This window comes from Phocoena phocoena, chromosome 1 (assembly GCF_963924675.1).
Source record: "Phocoena phocoena chromosome 1, mPhoPho1.1, whole genome shotgun sequence".
In the NCBI taxonomy this organism is placed as follows: Eukaryota; Metazoa; Chordata; class Mammalia; order Artiodactyla; family Phocoenidae; genus Phocoena; species Phocoena phocoena.
In genome coordinates, this window is record NC_089219.1 from 33,195,271 (window position 1) to 33,216,309 (window position 21,039).

General features: G+C 45.9%; 1 protein-coding gene across 2 annotated transcripts in view; it reads left to right on the forward strand.

Annotated features, from left to right (window-relative positions):
• The first annotated feature begins 1,925 nt into the window (after nucleotides 1-1,925).
• The window catches only part of CTPS1 (CTP synthase 1), a 30,199-nt gene continuing 11,085 nt past the window's right edge, over nucleotides 1,926-21,039 (forward strand). The window contains exons 1-9 of one of the 2 annotated variants that reach the window (XM_065873927.1): nucleotides 1,926-2,019; nucleotides 5,363-5,541; nucleotides 7,479-7,649; nucleotides 10,402-10,502; nucleotides 11,262-11,378; nucleotides 14,096-14,179; nucleotides 14,657-14,737; nucleotides 18,111-18,262; nucleotides 19,358-19,490. In XM_065873927.1, the coding sequence (XP_065729999.1) occupies nucleotides 5,376-5,541; nucleotides 7,479-7,649; nucleotides 10,402-10,502; nucleotides 11,262-11,378; nucleotides 14,096-14,179; nucleotides 14,657-14,737; nucleotides 18,111-18,262; nucleotides 19,358-19,490 (1,005 nt within the window). In that variant the 5' untranslated portion in view covers nucleotides 1,926-2,019; nucleotides 5,363-5,375. Of the gene's footprint in view, nucleotides 2,141-5,362; nucleotides 5,542-7,478; nucleotides 7,650-10,401; nucleotides 10,503-11,261; nucleotides 11,379-14,095; nucleotides 14,180-14,656; nucleotides 14,738-18,110; nucleotides 18,263-19,357; nucleotides 19,491-21,039 lie in introns of both variants that reach the window. The other variant, XM_065873936.1, reaches the window with a different exon arrangement.

Below are 21,039 nucleotides of genomic sequence, written 5' to 3' on the forward strand. Positions count from 1 at the left end.
AGCTCAAGGTGGGTGAGAAGAGCTGCCCAAATATGCAAATACACACACACACACTCACATCACGCATATGCAGCCACACTGGTGTCTTTATCTGGGGCTTGTGAGTCTAGGCTGGTATAGAGACGAGGTGGGGGAAGGTAGAAGTTAATTTTTGACAAGAGCAGTTTCAGTGGAATTACCTGAGCAACAGCCTGACAGAATGAGTTCAAGAGAGGGGGAAGAAATTGGAGACAGCAAGCATAAGTAACATTTTCTAGGAGTTGTGTTGAAAAGGGGCACAGAGAAACGGAGGGATAGCCAGAGAATTACGTACAGTCAAGGGAGGGGTTTTGTTTTAAGATGGGAGAAACTGCATCATGTTAGTGGAAGTGATCTAGGAGAGAGGGAAAATCGATGATGCAGGAGGGGAGAACTACTAGCGGGACATTCTTGAATTGATGAGAGGATATGACACTTGAAGCAAAGAGAAGAGGCTCATGGACAGTTTGTCCACAGCACAGAAGACAAGGCAGAGCTTGTATGCACAGACGAAAGTAGGTTGATGGATAGGGTGGTGGGAGCTCAAGGAAGTTCTCTTGATGGCTTCTATTTTCTCAATGAAATAGGAAGCGAGACCATCCGCTGAGAGAGAGTAGAGGTTTACAGAAGGAGAGGAAAGGGTAAAGTGGTCACCCAGTAGAGTGGCTAAGTGAGGGGCTAATTTTATATCTTCTACAGCCCCTTCGTTACTTCGACAAGTATGTTCTCAGTGTCTATCATGTCCCAGGCACTTTGATAAACACCAAATGTTTCTTGAAAGAAGTGTGGCTGTAAAACACCCGAAGCATGTTTTAGGTCTGGAGCTGAGTGCAGCTTGCAGAGCAGAAGTGGTGATTCAGACAGAAGAAGCCAGATGCCTCTCTTTGGGGCCATTGCAGAAATCTCCTAACTGGTTTCTTGGAATCCATTTGGTTGAGTCATTTTCCTGAAACACAAGTCTGATCATGTCACACCTTTTCTTTACATCCCTCAATGATGGTATACAAGAACTTGTGACAAACTGCTTCTAAGGAAGAAAACAGAACACTGGGATGCAGAGACTTACTTTTTAAGTATACACTTGTATAGTGTTTGGAGAAAAAAACATATATTCACTATTCAAAGCAAAACCAAGCCGCCTCCTGAAAAAACTTTATGGCTTTCCACTGCCCTTAGGGGGAAAGAAAACCCTTGGTCTATAATGCTCTGCGCAGTGTGGCCACGCCGTATTGATTTCTCTTCCTTTGGCTCTCTCCAATGCAGCGATACTGGCCTCCAACTCGGCTGGGCGACTGAGGCTTTCACACCGGCTTTTCTTTCTGCTTCTCTCATTCTTACTCCCATTCAGATAAGGAAGGAGCCAGCGCCCAGCCGCCGTCTTGGCCTTCCCTGTAATAGAGGCGGAGAGTGACACTGTCAGCATCCCTTGGTTCAGAGGGCGCCGCGTGAGAGAGAGAGATGGGTTGGGGTCGCACCACCTTGCCCACAGGTCGGACGGTTCAGGGACACGGTGTGATGGATCTCGCCTCTCCTAGAAGGCCTTTGCGGGGTGGGGGCTGGAGCCAGGCGATGTATTTGCCAGGTGTGAGTCAAAACATGGTCTCCTCCCCCTCAAAAGAGGAAACCTGAACCACTGGCTGTGACCAAGGCTACAAGGCAAAGACGCCATGACCTGCCCCGTCTCGTACCTCTTGCGTCTGCCGGGCACCAGCAGCGCTGGGAAATTGATCCGGAGAAGCCGGCAGCACTGCTAGCAGAGCACGCCGGCCTCGCGCCGGCGCACTCCGGACCCTGAGTCCGGCGCACTCAGGTCCCGCCCTGGGGCGGGCCCGCGCCCCGCCACCCCGCCCCCCGCCTCTGCGTGCGCACCGCCTAGAGCCCGCCTCCGTGAAAGACTGCCCGGCGCATGCGGTCGGGCTGGTGCACTGGCTGCCGGGGGCTCAGCGTGAGCGTCACCCTCTCAGCTCTTAAGCCGACGGCAGGATTTAAAGCCGGCCTCAGGTAGGCTAACTCCAGGGATCCCGCGGGAGCTGTTCTTCCGTGCAGGAGTCGGAGGCAGGAGCAGAGCCCGGCGCGGGACAGCCCCACCGCCGGTGACAGACACAGCTCCCACCAATCAGGGGTGAGGTGGCCCGCCGGCCTGCCCAATGGGCTGCGTGCCTAAAGGGAGTGGGGCGGGCGGCCAGGCCGGCGAGGAGCCGGCTCCCGCGCACGGGGCCGCGTGGCCGGGCGCCGCCGGGGAGACCGGCTGTGGGGGGCGTGGGGCGGCGGGGGAAGGCCGCGGGTCCCGGGCTGCGGGTCCCGGCAGCGCCCATTTCAGCGCGGCCTGGCTCGCCTGACCAGGGTACCAGGGTGGCTCGTGGGACGGAGAGGGCCGTAGAGGCTCGGGAGCCCCCTCTGCCCAGCCAGCCCCGAGCGGCTCGGCGGTCGCCGCTCCATTCGGGCTGCCGCGGCCCTCGCCCCCCGGCGTTAAGGCACGGCCTTAGCTTCGTTGGAGGGGGATCAAGGTCCGAGCCACGCCCGCCGCGGTGGGGGATGGGCTCGGCGGCCTGGCTGCGGCCCCCTCCGGCGCGCCCGGACTTCGGCGGGCGGAGGGGGCCTGGGATCTCGCGGAGCCGGACGGCCTCCAGGTGCTGGGGAAAGGTCGGCTTCGGCCCACAGCTGGCCTCCTTACTTACCGGCCGCCCAGAACGAAGATGCTGCATTTTAAAGAAGTTCACTACGTGTGCGTGGCGCACTTACGTCCACACTCATTATAATTTTGAATCCTCAGCAGTTATGTGACACAGGCGATGCGGAGATTCTCAACCCCGTTTAACGGATGTGAGGACTTGGGCTTCAGGCGGCTTCTGTGACTTGACAGGTCCCAGTACACAAGTGGTGGAGCTGGAACTGGATCTCGGCATTTAATAACAACATCTTTGTTGTTGTGTCATCTTTGATGAATTCCTTTGATGCATCTTGATTTCTGTTACTTTTGTGCTTGAAAACCTTCCCATGTCTCTCATCACCTTCAGACTAAAGTTCGGATTGAGCACTCAAGTTGCCCCATGATTTGGACCCTTGCCTAAATTTCCTATTTATTTCCCACCATCTCCCCCTCACCCCCAGTCTCTTTCCTTGGCCCTCCCTCTGTGTTCTGTAGATAGCTGTACCTTCCTGCCCACTCTGTTCCCTTTCCCTTAAAGGCCGTTGCAAGTCTCAGGTCAACACAGCAGCAGCCATCTGGTTCCTCTCCTCCCTTCACTCCTCTCATCTTTCTCTGATGGGCCATGGTCCTTACCCTGGTCTTGCCACTGAAAGCTTTCTGCTCTCTCTTCTTTTCCATTTATGCCTGTCACACATCATCCCTCTGCTTCCTACCATCACTGGATTACTCATTTATTTGTAAATGTTCTGTCTCTCTAAATGGACTGCAGCTTGAGCTGTGGGCCCAAATCTGAGTAATTTTTGTAGTCCCCGAAGTGTCTAGCACAGTAGCACTTACCTACAGGGTAGTCCATACATGGGGGTGACTGGGTCACATCAGCCTCTCCTGCCTGGCCTCTTGAGTACCTTAGAATATTTATTGCAGGGCACTGTGGGGGACTGCAGGCATCTCCCCTAAAGAGAGGTGTTGTCTTCTTAGAGTAAAATTGGGGCCAATCAAATGCAAATGGATGAGATGAGTCTTCTATAGAAGTAACCCACTCTATAACCCACGCAGGATGGCTGAGGAATTTCTGGAACATCCAAAATTTAGTCAGTGAGTCCAGGGTGTGGTCTCAGGGATATGCCTGATTAGGATGTCTCTAAAATGTAGCCAGGTCCGATGTTCACATGTCAGTAAGGCACTGTTCAGCTGTGAAGTGACAGAGCAGTGTTTCCCCCAAATATTAGGGACTTGGGGTCAAACAAGTTTAGGGAAACTGCTGACTGTATATCCCTTTTGGGAGCTCACAGTGCACATTAGCTTATTAAAGGCTCCCAGAGGTCTTGCATTAAAGAAACCAGTTGAAAAAAAAAAAAAAAAAGAAACCAGTTGACTGTTTAACCAGCATTTCTCTGATTTATTTGTCCATAGAGCCCTTTTTGGGTATCCCACATGCATTTTGACGAAACCGAGGAGCATGCTTTTGGGAGTGCTGCAACAGAGAATAGAAAGAGCGGGACCTGGGTGGGTCTTTTCCTTGCTGTCTGAGGGGGGAAGACATTGTGAGCATTCTCATCTCTATGCCAAGGATGTTTATTTCTGCCTTGGGGAGGAGCAGAGCGGAGCAGGGAGGTGGAATGCTTCAAGCAGAACTGCCCAGTTTCCTTGTTCCCTTCTTAGCTTATTTTTATTATAATTTGGCTTCACAAGAAGTGTTCCCAGAGGAGGAAAATGTCCCAGACCATATGCCAAAGCAAGCATTCTCTTCTCCTTGCGATTGTGTTTCTCATTTTGATCACATTTGGGTGTACTGACCAAATGCTATTTCTGAGCCTCCAGAACCGGGGCCAGTGATCAATTCTCCCTGGCGAGCCTGTCGCTGTCTGCCTGCTCACCTCTTGCCCCTGCTGTTCTTGCGTCCATCCATCTCTTTTATCTCTCATGAAGTCTGTTTCTTCCATTCCCTGCCACAACTGTCTGGCTCTTAGGATTTAATCTAATCTCCCCTCTCTTTGAGTCCTCTGCCCATTATGTGCTCAGACTGGTTTATTGTCGGATGTCCGTTTCCTCCAATATATATAGTCTCTCTTCATGGCATACCTGGGAGAGATTGCTGGCAAGGAGCAAGTTATTACATTTCAGAGGAGAGCTACCTTTAATTAAAAGATCTTTAGTTTTAACTGCTACTCCTTTTAAATGTTGAAGTTCTTTTATGCGGTCTTGCATAACCTAGAGGAGCTGTGTTTTCTTGGCGATAAATTTTAGTTTAGCCAAAGACATTATCTCTTTCATGGGGAATTGGAGTGCTCATCCAAGTTTGAAATTTTTTTCTCCATGTAGGGAAAATAATGAAGCACCTGCCTGACAACCCAGTGTCTGGCGGCAGTGTCAGCCAGCATTGGGGGCATAATGTTCTATCAACAGAGCTGCCTTTTTTTAAAAATTATGTTGGCTGTCAAGGTTGTTAGCTGTCAAAGTTTTAAACAAAATCTGCATTATTTAATTAGCAGTTGTTTTTCAAGTCATACTTGACTAAAGCCATTGAGTGATCCAAGAAAACATTTGTTAGGATCCCATATAACAACCTTCCAAAGTCATGTGACAGATAGGGAAACCGAGGCTCCTAGAGGCTTCATAGCTGGTAAGTGGCAGAGCCAGGATTTGAACCGAGATCAGTTTGATTTGTTGAGGTATGTTTTTTCTTTTTCCCAGGTCAACAAGTAAAATGAAGTACATTCTAGTTACTGGTGGTGTCATATCAGGAATTGGAAAAGGAATCATCGCCAGCAGTGTGGGCACAATACTCAAGTCATGTGGTTTACATGTAACCTCCATTAAAATTGACCCGTATATTAACATTGATGCAGGAACATTCTCTCCTTATGAGCATGGTAAGCAAAATGCATTTCTTTTTTCTTATTTGAAAATAATTATGTAATATGCGAGAGAAAATCTCAGCCCCTGGAAATTGTGTGTATTTTGCATTCCATGACCTCCACTTCCTGCCTTCTGAGAGGGGTCCTTAGCATAGCAGAGTGATGCTTTTCTCAGTTGGACAGAGAAGAAGCAGAAATCTTAATAGGCAATGGAGTGATTAGAGTTCAGTGGTTTCTGTAATAGGAATGATATTTTAGGTAGCTGAATGAAAGTTTGTCTCTTCTCTTGAAGAAAGATATCTGGTGACACAGTAACTTTCTTCAGATATTTGAGAAGAGGGATTATGTTTATACTTTGTGGCCCCAATCTTTAGGAATAGGATGGGTGGATAGAAGTTGTAAGGCCATGGATTTTGGCCCAGTGTAAGATCTTTATAATAGTAAGTGCTCTCCAAAAGTGGGGTGAAGATTTTGTGAGTTCCCTTTGGTAGAGGTGTTCAGACAGAGGCCAAAGGACCACTTGTAGGGATTCAGGCAACGGATAGATGTTGAATTTCGATGATCTGTATGCTTGAGATTCTGTTTTGCTAACAGAGTTTGGATAGTAAAAACAAGCATCCTTCGAGGTGAGTGAAAAGGAGAAACCGTTAAGGTGGGGTAGGAAAACAGCACTCTACTTCCTTGTTATTGCTGATTACTACCAACTGTGTGATGAGTAACTGTGTCTGAATCGCCTAAGAGTAATTTCTTAAAATTGGGGGTAGATGTACTATTGAGACATGTTAAAAAATACTTCTCAAGTATTTTATTTATTTGTTTGTTTGTTTGTTTCTTTATTTTTGGCTGTGTTGGGTCCTCGTTGCTGTGCACGGGCTTCCTCTAGTTGCAGTGAGCGGGGGCTACTCTTCGTTGCGGTGCGCGGGCTTCTCGTGGTGGCTTCCCTTGTTGCGGAGCACAGGCTCTAGGTGTGCGGGCTTCAGTAGTTGTGGCACGTGGGCTCAGTAGCTGTGGTTCGTGGGCTCTAGAGCTCAGGCTCAGCAGTTGTGGCGCACGGGCTTAGTTGCTCCACGGCATGTGGGATCTTCCTGGACCAGGGCTCGAACCCACATCCCCTGCCTTGGCAGGCGGATTCTTAACCGCTGCGCCACCAGGGAAGTCCCTCAAGTTTTTAAATTGTTTTCATACTCCTACTTTCTAATGTGAGGTAAAAATCTATGAGTGTCATCAGAGCAAAAATCTTTATGTAATAAATAGTGTCAGGAAGGATGGAAAAAATTGGAGCAATATTTCAGCATTCCTGAGAGCAGAGGATGAGGGAAAAACAAGACCATTTTTACTTTCCTATTTTGGGGATTGTCTCCCATTGTGATGGTAGGAAGGCCCCGTTTGGGGCAGAATTTCTAGAATGACATTTCAAGGAATGATTGTTAAACAAAGGAATAGGAGGAAACTTGAGCAATTTCACACCTTTGTTTTGGACTAAAGTGTGGCCCAGAAGCCGGTTTTTATAATCAACACGACTGTAACATATATACCTTGTTTAAGTTTTTGGATCAAATCCTACTTTTATCACATTCAAACCTTTCTCTGCTCAGGTAGGAGACTTGAGACAAAAGTTCTTTTTCTTTAGGTGGCGGATGCCATACCATGTAAAGTTCCCTGTGTCTTGCTTGGCTGTAGTTTCCTTCTATTCATTCCATGCTGTTTCATGACAGAATCTTCTAATTCAGACTGAGTTTGGCGATAAACTGGAAGTATGGAGTTAACCTTTTGCAGAATGATTGGCGATTTTTCTTTCTTGTCATATTTACTTTTCTGGAAATAAATTTCCCTGCTTCCTGTCAAGTTTATGCAGACTTGGTTCTTTTCAAGTGTTTATATTTGGGAACTCAAGTTGTGCCATGGTATTTGTATCTTTCACCCACCCTAACCATTATCACTGTTCACTGCAGGTGAGGTTTTTGTGCTGGATGATGGTGGGGAAGTAGACCTTGACCTGGGTAACTATGAACGTTTCCTTGACATCCGCCTCACCAAGGACAATAATCTGACTACTGGAAAGATCTATCAGTACGTCATTAACAAGGAACGCAAAGGAGATTACTTGGGGAAAACCGTCCAAGGTAATACTGGATTTGCCTTCAAGGTTTAAAAGTCTTAGCCAGTTTAATTTCTTTTGTGTATAAAGATGTGCCTTTTATGCAATTTCATCATGAAAGTATCAAGGTATTGTTACTGAACTATGTCTTCAGTTGAAAATTCAGAGTTGCATGGCTGTTTAACTTGAGTAGGCTCCCGCCTCTCTGTGAATGGCATTGAAGCTGACAGTCCAGCTTCATGATTTGGGTAATGAGACAGGCGTTAATACCCGTGGATGAAGATGGCCTGGAGCCTCAAGTGTGTGTTATTGAGGTTTGTTGAGTCTGTTTGGAGCTCCGTGGTACCTGCGCATGTGACCAGGTGTACATTTTCTCCTCCTTAGTCACCCACCAGCAACTGATAAGCCAGTTGCCTGTGAAACCCTTGACCCTCCTAAGGGCAGCGTGGCAGGTAAGGGCACAGTCAGCATCACGTGGAGTGGCCGCACCATCGAAAGCAATACTTCGTTCACGCAGTTCTCCTTTTTCAGCATTTATACATTTGCTTAGTATGAATTGTACCGATAAGAGTGGCATGACGCGTTCTCGTCTGTCTCTTGAGAAAGTCAGGTGACCCGACCTTCAGCTTTCCTCTGGCAGGAATGTTCATCCCTCTGAATGAGCCTTTTTTGGTTTTAGTTTCTGTTGTTTTTCCACAGTGATGAGTGTGAAGTGATGACAGCAGCTAGGTGAGGGCGGTCAGCCAGACGGTGTATGTTGTGCATCTGGGACGTTCTGTGTATAGACAGGGAGAAGGAAAAGGACTCCCATTGTGTCCATTGGCCTTTGGGCTGGTCATGGGTTAGAGGGAGTCTGAGAAGCAGGTCTCTGGGTCCTCCTGAGCTTTCACCAGCGCAGCGTCTGTCTGTCTGCTGGGTGGAGGTTTTGCACAGCGATCATTTGAGGCTAGCGCTGCTTTTCAAAAGTGGGTGTTGGAAGGCCACAGGTCTAGTATGATGGCATAAGTCCAGATTTGGGGGCTTGCTGAAGAGTGGCTCTCATCTGAGTTATGAGAATAAATCTGCTTTTGACTTTGGGCTTTACTGGACTGAAGGCTGAGGGTCACGCTGACAGCTGTCTCTCCCCTGGGGCCACCCTGGCTGGATTCTGGGCTAGGGGGTCATGTGTAGGTCTTAGCTCTGCCACTTAACCAGCTTTGTGAACATGGGCAGATTACTTCCCCTCTTTGAGGTCTAATTTCCTTTTCTGTGAAATGGGGATAATAACAGTACCTACCTATCCGGGTTGCTGGGAGAATTAAAGGAGCTCAGTCAGTCGAGTGTTTCTCTTGAGTTCCCAACACACAGAACGGGATCAATTAGGAGTTGCAGTGATCTTGATCATACAGTTTGCTGTTCTAGGCCTCTAGTGTATTAATTCATTTATTCACTCATCAGCGATTTCTTGAGTGCCCAGTGTGGTCAGACCCTTGCTGATACTGGGAGTGCATGATGAACAAGCCCAGTGAGGCCGTTGTCCTCATGGAGGTTACCTTCTGGGAGAGAAAAAACCAAACTGGTGAAGTGAGTTGTCTGATAGGAGCTGAGAAGGAACTAAATAGAGTGAGGAGAGAGAGAGAGAGAGAGAGAGGGAGAGTGGTATGGAAGGCAGTCTGGACAGGTGGTCAGGGAAAGCCTCCAAGAGAGGGCGTTTGAGCTGGGAGGCCAGCCCTGGGAAGAGCAGAAGGGGTGCTCGGCACGGACCCAGGGCCCTGGCTGCAAGGGGGCTGGTCAGGGACCAGGAGGGAGATTTCCTGCACTGAGACCAAGGGGCAGGTGGGAGAGGTGGGCTGCAGCCAGGTTCCACGGGGCCCCGTGAAGGGCCACGGCATAGAGGTTGCATTTTACTCAGAGCCGTGGGAGGCCATTCGGGAGTTTAAGCCTGGGAGTGGTGAACCCTGAGTTGCATTTTAAAAGACCACTTTGGCTGCTGTGTGTGGAACAGGTAATATCCTGTGCTTGAGGCACTGCCGGTTCTGTACATAGCAAGTTAAACAGCAGCCTCTGCCCCTTAGGAGCTGGTCTTCTGAGCCCCACGACTGTGGTTTAAAAAGCGCTGAGCCACGGCTGGGGTTGATGAGCACCATCACGCAGGGGCCCTGCTCAGCATCTCACCAGTGCTCTATCGCTACATTTCCATGACTTCAGGAAGTAGAAGCTCTTACCTCCAGTTAACGGATAGGGAGGTCGAACTTATGAATAGTTAGGTAATTTGCCCAGAGACCCACACCTGACGAGTGGTGGAACTGAGACTTGAATCCAGGCATTCTGGCCCCAGATGCTGTGCTCCCGACCACTGTGCTGTACTTCCCTGTCTCTGCAGTAGATTATCTACCCTTGGGGAAACTGGAAATGGAATGGAACAGGGTCCTGGTGCTCTCTTGTCCTTGAAAAAGGGTGTGATATGCTCCCTCCCTCAGCACCGCCCCCCCCACCCCCAGCCGTAAGCAGTAGGAGTGGCCAGGGTAGATTCTGCTTTGAGGCCACTGCTCTGGGGTGGCTCATGTCACCCCTCGAGTCCCTACTCTCCTGTGGGGCTTCTAGTCACAACCAGGAAATCTGGAAGGGAGGCCGGGGGTAGTGTGATTTGTTAAGGGCATTTGAGAGGGGTCTCGAAAATATTGTTACGACCCACTGCTACTCTGCAGTTTGTTGTCACAAAGGGTGTGTCTGCCTCAATTGATGTGGATGGGACGGGATGGGACGTGTAGGTCACGTATGTCCTTTCTCTTCCTCAGTCGTCCCGCACATCACAGATGCAATCCAGGAGTGGGTAATGAGACAGGCGTTAATACCCGTGGATGAAGATGGCCTGGAGCCTCAAGTGTGTGTTATTGAGGTTTGTTGAGTCTGTTTGGAACTCCGTGGTACCTGTGCATGTGACCAGGTGTACATTTTCTCCTCCTTAGTCACCCACCAGCAACTGATAAGCCAGTTGCCTGTGAAACCCTTGACCCTCCTAAGGGCAGCGTGGCAGGTAAGGGCACAGTCATCATCACGTAGAGTGGCTGCACCATCGAAAGCAATACTTCGTTCACGCAGATCATAAGAGTGGCATGACGCGTTCTCATCTGTCTCTTGAGAAAGTCAGGTGACCCGACCTTCAGCTTTCCTCTGGCAGGAATGTTCATCCCTCTGAATGAGCCTGTTTCGGTTTTAGTTTCTGTACTCCTGCTTTGCTGATCCTAGCTGTTGGATCTCCGTGTTCCTGTGAAAACAGGAGACTCAAAAGTTCCAGCAGTTGGTTTATAACTGCTTTTTAATATAGAAGTTATTTATGGCTAAGTAGATAAGATTTTGATTTCTTTGCTTTGTGACTCTTCATACAAATAAAATTCCTAGTGCGTCTTTCACCTGACCGTTTTCTTGAAATGATGTGGAAAGATCCATGATAACCTTGGGGAATGTTGAACCTATCATAAAAAGTAATCTTTTAGCACAAAGAAAAACGTCCAGTGTCAGTATGTTAAATGACATTTTATAGGCGCAGGGAGTCTGCGTTACACTGTTACTGATCGTTGAATTGAGATGACATAGACACCTGAACCACAAAAGGAAGGCTTAGTGCTTAACCTCTAAATTAACTTTGTTCTTCTAGCTTGGTGGGACAGTAGGAGATATAGAAAGCATGCCCTTTATTGAGGCCTTCCGTCAATTCCAGTTCAAGGTCAAAAGAGAGAACTTCTGTAACATTCATGTCAGTCTCGTTCCTCAGGTAAGGCATTCAGAGCTTTACTTTGGGGGATGGAGAGGAGGGAGGAGAGGATGGTTTTCATTCCTTATCTGTTTCAAATATTTGAGGTGCAGGAAGCAGGGAATAAAACACTTCTTTGTGAATTTTAAATTATTATAATCATACTTTTGGAAAAGATCAAATGGAAAACATTTGGAAAATTAATCAGGGAAATTACAGTTAAAGACAGTGGGTTGCATGTGTCCATTTGTCTTTAATACGTGATGAAACTCCACTACAACTGGAGTAGAGGGAATTTCTTTTTAAGGCAAAAATTCACAAAGATAAAATACTCTGAATGGAGTCAGTAGTGACAAAAATTAGGCAGGCAGAAAGCAGATGGCCATGTAGAAATGGACTGAGCAGACCTGGGAGAGCTGGATTCTAAGCCTGCAGTGGAGAAAGCAGGGAAGCAACCCTGCTTGCCCTGCAGAACCCCAAAGACTCAGGAATGGGCAGCACCGGGCACCTCTGGGGCTGGGGGTGGGACTCCTTATAACTGCCGTTTCAGAAGCACTTAGACCCTGGCATCCCCTTCCCTGTTATGCACAATTGGGCATCAGTCCCTCTCCCATCTTGGCAGAGAATGTAGGCTTTTTCTGGATGAGCAGGCACTAGGGACAGTGTGATTTCTGCTACTTGATTTGCAGAATCATCACAGCCAGGCGGGGACCGTCTACGTAGGAGATTGTAAGATTCTTCTTGGGGTATGCAACTAACCCAGGAGAAAACACACTGCCCTCAGAGGCTCCTCAGTGAAAACAGACCAGCCAGATTCCTGCAGTGAGGACCCTGGTGGACAAGGTCACCCACTCAGAGAACTTCCGATTAGCTTTTAGAGTGAGCCGGCAGCCGGTGATCACCAGACATTTGGAGAAAGCATTTAGCGTGCAAGAGACCAGAACAACAGAAAAAACAGAGGAAATTGAGGCTCTGCAGGGAGTAGGAAAAGGAAACCTTAGATAAAGAAAACAAAGCAACATATCATTAATATCCTCAGAATTAAGAGGAGATAAACTGCATCTGTTAAACAAGAGCTGGATACCTTAAGAAGAGAACATTCAGAGAATAGATAAGAATTCTTGGAAATTAAAAATTGGATAGCAGGAATGAAAAAGAAGTTTAAGGAAATACCCAGGAAGTAGAGAAGAAAGGTCAAGAGAGAGAAAATAGGAGAGAAAAGGCAAGAGAATTAGAGGCTGGTCTAGGAGTTCTGATCCAAATAATGGGATTTTCAAAAAAATAATAGAAATGGAGAGGGAAGTGTGATGTGAACCAGAGGTCAACAGACAGGCCAAATCAGCCCACCCACTGTTTTTGAAAATAAAACAGCTATGCCCATTTGTATTAAAACATTAATAAGAACCTACTGTATAGCACAGGGAACTCTACTCAATACTCTAATGACCTATATGGGAAAAGAATCTAAAAAAGAGTGGATATATATATATATATATATGTATAACTGTTTCACTTTGCTGTACAGCAGAAACTAACAACATTATAAATCAACTATACTCCAATAAAAATTAATTTAAAAAAAATCGGAGTTGGGTAGTTGTGACAGAGACTGTGGCCCACAAAACCTAAAATACTTATTGTCTGGCCCTTTATAGAAAAAGTTTTCTGATTCCTGATCTAAATAATTGAAGGAAATTTCCAGATAGGAGTTCCTAGATTGGAAGGGCCCACTGAACGCTCAGCCTATTAAATGAAAAATGACCCCCACCAAGGCACATTGTTGTGAAATTTTGGAATAATGGGGCAGAAATTCTAAAAAAAACTCTAAAGAAAAAAACCAAGAGTCATTATGGCATTAGACTTCAACAGCAATCCTGAAAGCTAAAAGATAGTGAAGCTGTTTCCTTAAAAATTCTTAGGGAAAATGACTTCTAACTTAGAATTCTGTACCCAACAAATGTATCTTTAAGTGTGAGAGGAGAATAAAGATAATTTAGTACATAGAAAACTCAGCATATCAACAAAACAAAACCAAAAAGCCAACCAAGGAAAACAAATAATTGGGCCAGAAAGGAAAAGTTATGGCACGTGGTTTTCATGGTACACAGTATGTAAATACTCAAAAGTATGTAAACACTGAAGAGGGATCATGAAATAGGGGTTGCATACACAGGGCAGGTGCGTGTAATGGGTGCAGGGGAATGAAAAGAGTGGATTCCTTACCCAACAGGAAGTCAATAGAAAATGCCTCAAACTGAATGTCAAAGAAGTAGCAGTAAAGCATACTAGGAGGATCATCCAAGAGTGGGAAAGTGAAGGACCTACGGTATAGCACAGGGAACTACCTTCAATATCTTGTAATAACCTATAATGGAAAAGAATCTGAAAAAGATATATATATATATATATATATATATTACTTCGCTGTACACCTGAAACTAACATAACATTGTAAATCAGCTGTACTTCAAATAAAAAAAAAGTGAAAGAGTGGCTATCTCTAGGGTTTGGAAAAGGGAAAGGGTAGATAGGGCTGCTACTACTGCTTTTAGGACAAACCGTACAGAACTACTTGACTCTCAAATATATGCATGTGTAACTTTGACAAAAATAAAAAATAAACTAGGTAAATGGTCAAATTATCCATTTCCCTATTATGAAAAGAGGTTCGGGGAAAAGTCACAGCTGAAAATTCCTTTTCATAGAGAAATTAACTTTTTTTTCCTTCTGCAAAATAGCCAAGTTCAACAGGGGAACAGAAGACTAAACCCACCCAGAACAGTGTTCGGGAACTCAGAGGGCTTGGGCTTTCCCCAGATCTGGTAAGATTTCCTGGTTACCTCGTTTCAGAGTGATCTTATCTAATTAAGATCACGCCTCCACGGCAGCCAAAACCTTTTCTTGGCCCCCATTTAGTTAGCCGAGCCAATGATGGAGAAGTAGGGTTAGTGCTGAGTGAACTGGGTTGTGGTTTGCAAAGATTTTCTTACCTGGTGTGTGTGAGGTCCTGTCTTCTCCTCCCAGCCAATCATTCATTCTCCTGTCCCTCCTACCCAAGAACATCGGTTGAGGAAAACTCCAGTTGGCTCATTAATCTGTCTGTCCTGCCACTCTCTCATGTTTCTCCAACTTGGGATTTAGGAATTTCAGTTTTGAAAACAAGTAACATTTTTACAGTTTATGTGCATTGTGCCAGGAGTTAACATTTTCATCCAGCTTGACAATGTGGTGTCTACTTTAATTTCAGTCACGAGAAAAAACCCAATTTTGTAACCCCTTGTGTCCATCCAAATGTCTAGGTTGTGTGCAGGTGCTCAAATCCTCTCGACACGTCAGTGAAAGAGAAAATATCAATGTTCTGCCATGTTGAACCTGAACAAGTAAGTAGAAATCCCATCTTCACATAACTTATTTTTTGCTGCTAATTATCCTAATGTCTCTTAGCCAGTTTCATGAGCCTTGTTGGTATTTCATAATTTGAGACAGTAGACTGTTCTGTAGAAGAACTGACACCCACCGGCCCTGTGATTCTCCATCACCTTATTTTCTGTGGTTCCCCGAACATCTTTTACCTCTCCTGTCTGTCCCCGCTCCTCGTACTGTTTGCTCCAGCCATGCGGAGTGGGTGTTCCCCTGTCCCTGTAGTAGGCCTGGCAATCTCCTATTCATTTTCATTCTTTGGAGCCCAGCTAGGACACAGTATTGTCTGAGTAGCTTTACCTTCCAAACCTCCTCAAACCTCAGGGTTAATCTTCTCTGAGTGACTTGTGTGTCTCACAGGTCCTGGTGGTAAGCCTGTCATACTGCCCCTTAGTGTGTAAGTGTTCCTGTGTGTCTGTGTGTTCGTCCGTGTTTGTCTCTCCTCATAGACTGAGCTTCTTGAGGGCAAGGATCACTTTATTCAACTTTATATTCCTGTTGCCTGCTGTCTAAGGTGTTGTAGGCCCTAAACATATAGTTTTTTTTGTTATTTGTGCTAATGGAGGTTACCTATGGTACAGGAAATTCAACATTTTGGAACCTGTGATATTTCTTAAGTGTGGTGCATGTAATGGAAATTCCAGTGGTGGTAAGTTGGGATTGTGGCTTTGATCAAGTTTGGCTGAAGGAGAGTAGAAGGGAAGTTGAGGTCAAGGAACGTATGATTAGGTTATGGATGGTTTGTTCTACTGCTAGGTTATTTGAGGATCAGGAGACTAAGCGGGGAGCCCACCTGGCCTAGAGAGGAGTGGATGAGGGAGCAGGGTTAAAATAAGAGAAATCCGGGCTTCTCTGGTGGCGCAGTGGTTGAGAGTCCGCCTGCCGATGCAGGGGACACAGGTTCGTGCCCCGGTCCGGGAAGGTCGCACATGCCGCGGAGCGGCTAGGCCTGTGAACCATGGCCGCTGGGCCTGCACGTCTGGAGCCTGTGCTCTGCAATGGGAGAGGCCACAACAGTGAGAGGCCGGCGTACCGCAAAAAAAAAAAAAAAAAAAAAAGGATCTAAAATAAGAGAAATCCATTCACAAGGCTTCTAGGAGTATGGGAGAGAATATAAAACAAAGTCATTGCCCTGGCATTAAAGTGAATAGAGCAAGAGGAAAGCCTTTGACTATTAGAAGCAGCTGTCCTCTCCATCTCCACGATGGCTCAAGCTTCAGGGTGTGAGGGTAGCCTGACACCTGAGATCAGTGTTCCTGGACACGATGCCTGAGCCAGGAGCCCATCAAAGGGCTTCTGCTTCGTACTAAGTACATGGAACATCAGAGTACTCTCATTGTTATGAACAGCCTTTTTCATGCACTTCAGTTATTTTAGATATTTCTGTCCCAGCAAGTGAAGGTGATTCAATTCTATAATAGAATAGGTTATCATTAAAATTAGTTACTATTAAAAAATGTGACAGTTGTTTCTATATTTAAATTGGAACTTCACATCTTTTGCCTATTTTTAATTGGGTTGCTTATCCCATTGAGTGATAGGAGTTCTTTATATATTCTCAGTGCAAGTCTTTTATCAGATATATGATTTGCACACTTTTTTCTCCCAGCTTGTGGTTTGTCTTTTCATTTTCTTTTGTTTTTTTTTTTTGTCTTTTCTTTTTTTAATTGAAGTATAGTTGATTTATAATGTCGTGCTAATTTCAGGTGTATGTCTTTTCATTTTCTTAATGGTGTCTTTGGGAGCATAAAAGCTTTTACATTTTGATGAATTCCCAGTTTATTCATGTTTTTCTTTATAGGTTGTGCTTATGGTATCATATCTAAGAACTCTACTTAACCAAGGTCATGAAGATTTTCTTCTGAAGTTTGATAATTTTAGGGCTTAACACATAGGTCTAGGATTCATTATGAGTTAATTTTTATGGATAGTAACTTTTCAGTAAAATTTGCAATTCATCTTTTTGCATGTATAGATATCTAGCTCTTCCAGCTCCATGTGTTGAAAGAACTTTTGATAATATTCTACAATTTTCTTTTTAAAGGTGGTTTTTAGGCTTATATGTCTTCGTGAATTGTGTTTTAAATTTATTTATAGGTATTCATAATTTTTGTTACTATGTGAATGGTGTATTTTTAAAAATTATATTTCCTGATTAAATAAGACCCATGTATAGGAAACCCTGCTGACTTCTGCCCATTGATCTCAAGCTTAGCAACCTTACTAAAATTGTCAGTTCTGAGTGAAAAAATTTTTTTTTTACTTTTAATTTTTTTGGCTGTGTTGGGTCTTCGCTGCTGTGCGCAAGCTTTCTCCAGTTGTGTCGAGCGGGCTTCTCACTGCGGTGGCTTCTCTTGTTGCCGAGCATGGGCTCTAGGCCCGCGGGCTTCAATAGTTGTGGCTCACGGGCTCTAGAGCACAGGCTCAGTAGTTGTAGCGCACGGGCTTAGTTGCTCTGTGGCACGTGGGATCTTCCTGGACCAGGGCTTAAACCCGTGTCCCCTCCATTGGCAGGCAGATTCTTAACCACTATGCCACCAGGGAAGCCCCGTTAGTTCTGATTTTTTGCCTGTAAATTCCCGTGGTTTTTATGGGTGAGCAGTTATATTATATGCAATTAGTGGCAATTTTTTCTTATTTTCCAATTCATGTACATTTTTTTCTTATCTAATTGTAATAGCTAATATCTCTAGTACACTGTTGAATAGAAGTAGTGATTAGTGACCAGTTTTGCCTTGTTTCAGACTTTAAATATTAAGCATTAATATTAAATATCAAACCAAATGATGTTTGCTGTGGGGTTTTTATATTTTCACATTTTCTCTAACACTCCTAATTTACCAGGAATTGTTATTATGAATTGGTTTTGAATTTTTATTAAATCTGCTTCCACTGAGGTGATTTCCCCCCCTACTTTAATCTATTCATGTAGTGAATTCCACTGTTAAATGTAAGTGGTGTGGGGTGCAGCATGGGCTTTTGAATTTTTAGAAGCTCTCCCAGGTGATGCCAATGACAGCCAATTTTGAGAACCATTGTTCTTGGGACAGTTCCTACTTGGACATGATTTTTTTTTTAACTAATTTGTGGTTTGGTTTATCAACTTTTTTTTTTTAAGGATTTTTGCATCCATGTTCATAGGAGATTAGCCACTATGTATTCTATTCTTCTTGAGTCAGTTTGGTAATTTATATTTTTTAGAAAGTTGTCGTTTTCTTTGTTTTCAAATTTAAAACAGTTATTTTCCCAAGGTCCTAAGAGCTGGTAGGAGTCCGTCAGCCCAGTTAGTTTTTGTTTGTTTTAATTAACTAACCTTTGCTCATTTTTAAACAGGTGATCTGTGTCCACGATGTCTCGTCCATCTACCGAGTCCCCTTGTTGTTAGAAGAGCAGGGGGTTGTAGATTATTTTCTCCGGAGACTTGACCTTCCTATTGAGAGGCAGCCACGGAAAATGCTGATGAAGTGGAAAGAGATGGCTGACAGGTTTGCTTCATAATAAGGAGCTGGGAGTTCGAGCCTTCTTTCTTTTTTGTTTGTAGGAGCTCAGGGAATTCAGCTCTTTCTTACTTGTGCTATCAACTCACACTAGAAAAGGACTTCATGGTAAGGGGTGTAAAGAAAGGATCTTAGCCCTCATGTAGCTGCATCATGGATGAGGAAGTCCCAGTAGAGCTGGCCCGGGTCCCGGGTCTCAGGGAGTTCAGATCACACAGCTATCACCCTTGTGTCCCACGCAAGCAGGCCTCCTTGCGGTGGGTTGGCACTGGTATCCGAGGCCCACGTGGGTGGCTGGATGTGGCTGGAGCACTCCTGGCTGCTCCCAAATATCTGAGCTGTGTTTGGGAACACGCTGCTCACCCCATACTACAGAAGGATCGACAAGGGGGTCTGGTCTTTTCCTACTGCTGCTGTCAAAGCTCATCAGATTGAGAGCTGTCCCCACTCTGCTTGCCTCCTCGCCCTGCCTGTGATGCTTGCACAGCACCTCACAGATCTTCACACAGCGCCTCGGAGCACTGGGCGTGTGGTGTCGTAGCTGCCGAGTCAGCTGGATGGCACTAACAAGCATTTGTAGAGGGAGCACGCGTGCTGTTGTTCAGCGATACTTATTTTCATTTTGACATTTTCCCTTTCAGTCTGTGTCCATTTGCTTGTATATCATTATGCAGCCACAGTTTTATTTTTGTGTTACTAATTATACTTTATAATGAAAAATTTTAATGAGTATGGACTCTTGTGTGGATGCCCCATAATTTGACTGTTCCCTTCATCACATTAACTCTTGTGAATTGTCTGTTAATTTTTTAACTTAAAAAAAAAAAAAGAAAACCAAATTTGGAACGGATTTTGAAGCTATCTCTTTGTAACAGGTTCCAAAATCCTACTTTCTTTACAAAGCCTGCCACGTTGATCTGAAAATTGCTTCCTCTTTACTCTTCAGTACATAGAACACAGACAGTAGTTGCTCCTATCATATTTTTCCCAGACATGTTTTTCTGCTCTTTAAAAGGTGATTTTGACCTCACGGGGGTATGTACATTCTGAGTGATTTGGTGTCTCTTGACCTTTGTGTGATAGATATGATCGCCTGCTGGAGACCTGCTCTATTGCCCTCGTGGGCAAATACACGAAGTTCTCAGACTCGTACGCCTCCGTCATTAAAGCTCTGGAGCATTCTGCACTGGCCATAAACCACAAATTGGAAATCAAGGTGAGGAGGTGTCGCACAGGTACAGGGAGGCCGTCTCTACTCTCGTAGGTGCTGCGTGCACACCTGCTTTATATTATTGGAGCTTAGCATTTCTTTTTTAGGAGTCAAAAGGATTTGTGGTTGGCTCCTGGCTGGGAGAGAAGAGCCGAGCATTTTCAGGAAATAAGAGAAGATGTAGTCAGAGTAGGATCCAAGAGAGTGAATCCTTGGATCTGAATGTCAGGTGACCCTGGGAATGGGGAGTCCTGGTGGCTAAGCATGCTGCACAATTGCTGGCACCTGTGCCAGTGTCCACCCCGTGGAGCTGGGAGGTTTCTCAGGAACAAGTGTCCAGTCACCCAGCCGAGGCGGGAAAACGGGCAGCGCCTGGTGAACGGTAGTCACTGAGAAGAAGCTGAGCTGCTGGCATGTCAGGCTGGAGGCAGTGGAGCGTCGAGGTTCAGGGCAGGGGTCCCAGAGCCAGGCGGCCAGGCCTCCGAGGCTGTGTGATGCTGGGCAAGCTGCTTAGCCCTCTTTGGGCCTCAGTTTTCCCATCTTTAAAAAGGGTTGTCACAGGGCTCTTATGATAAGAATTGAATGAGTTCATATAAAGTGCTTAGAACTGTACCTGGCAGGGAGGAAGTACCATATGTGTCAGCTCTTCCACTTGTCCCTTTATACCTTTTTCCCAGCAAGGTAGCTCCCTGATGGAGCTTATTAGGAAGAGATGGAAATTAGAAGTGAAGTTGGAGCTCAGTGCTGAGGGGTATTGACTGGGGGGGGGAGGGGGCAGAGCTGATGGCCCCGAGCAGCTGCCCTCGCTGTTGGCACCGGGGTTGGCCTTCTACTTTCCAGGGGCTTCTCGGCATGAAAACGTGGCTTGCTTTATGCTGGTGAACAGGTGCCGAGAGGATGAGCTGTTATATGTGTTTTAAGAATCGTGGGATCTCATTAACCCTGCCCTGACTTATTTTTTTGCTAGTTCTTTCGATCATTCATTTATTTTATCTCCTTGGAGGTAGCCTGTGCCGATCATGTGTTAGATGGTGGTGGCCGAGAGGGGAATCCGAGTCAGTGAGGTCTCTCAGGTGTGAAGGGAGCAGGCAGAAGAGGGGGCGAACCTGCCCTGGAAGACGTGTGATGAGGGGCCCGTGGGCAGGTTGGGAAGATGGATAAGGCAGCAGGGCAGGGCATTCCCGACAGCAGGGAGCGCATATCCAAGGACTTGGAGGTGTGGAATGGTTGGGAACTCAGTGGATGGAAAAGTGTGAATTGGAGGGTGTCTGGAGACAGGCTGGCGAGGGCCAGGTCATGAATCCCCTCAACTGGGCCACTCCTGGATTTTGCCCTGGGGTTCAGGGAAGTCACCGCAGGGTAATAGGAAGGAGCAGGAAAAAAACGAACAACTTAATAAAAAAGTGGGCAGAAGATTTGAACAGACACTTCATAGGAGATGCACATGATATACATGAAAAGATGCTCAACGCCTTCAGTTGTCAGGGAGATAAATGCAAATTGAGTCTCAGTGAGATGCCAACACCCACCCACCTGAGTGGCTGAGCGTGTCAGT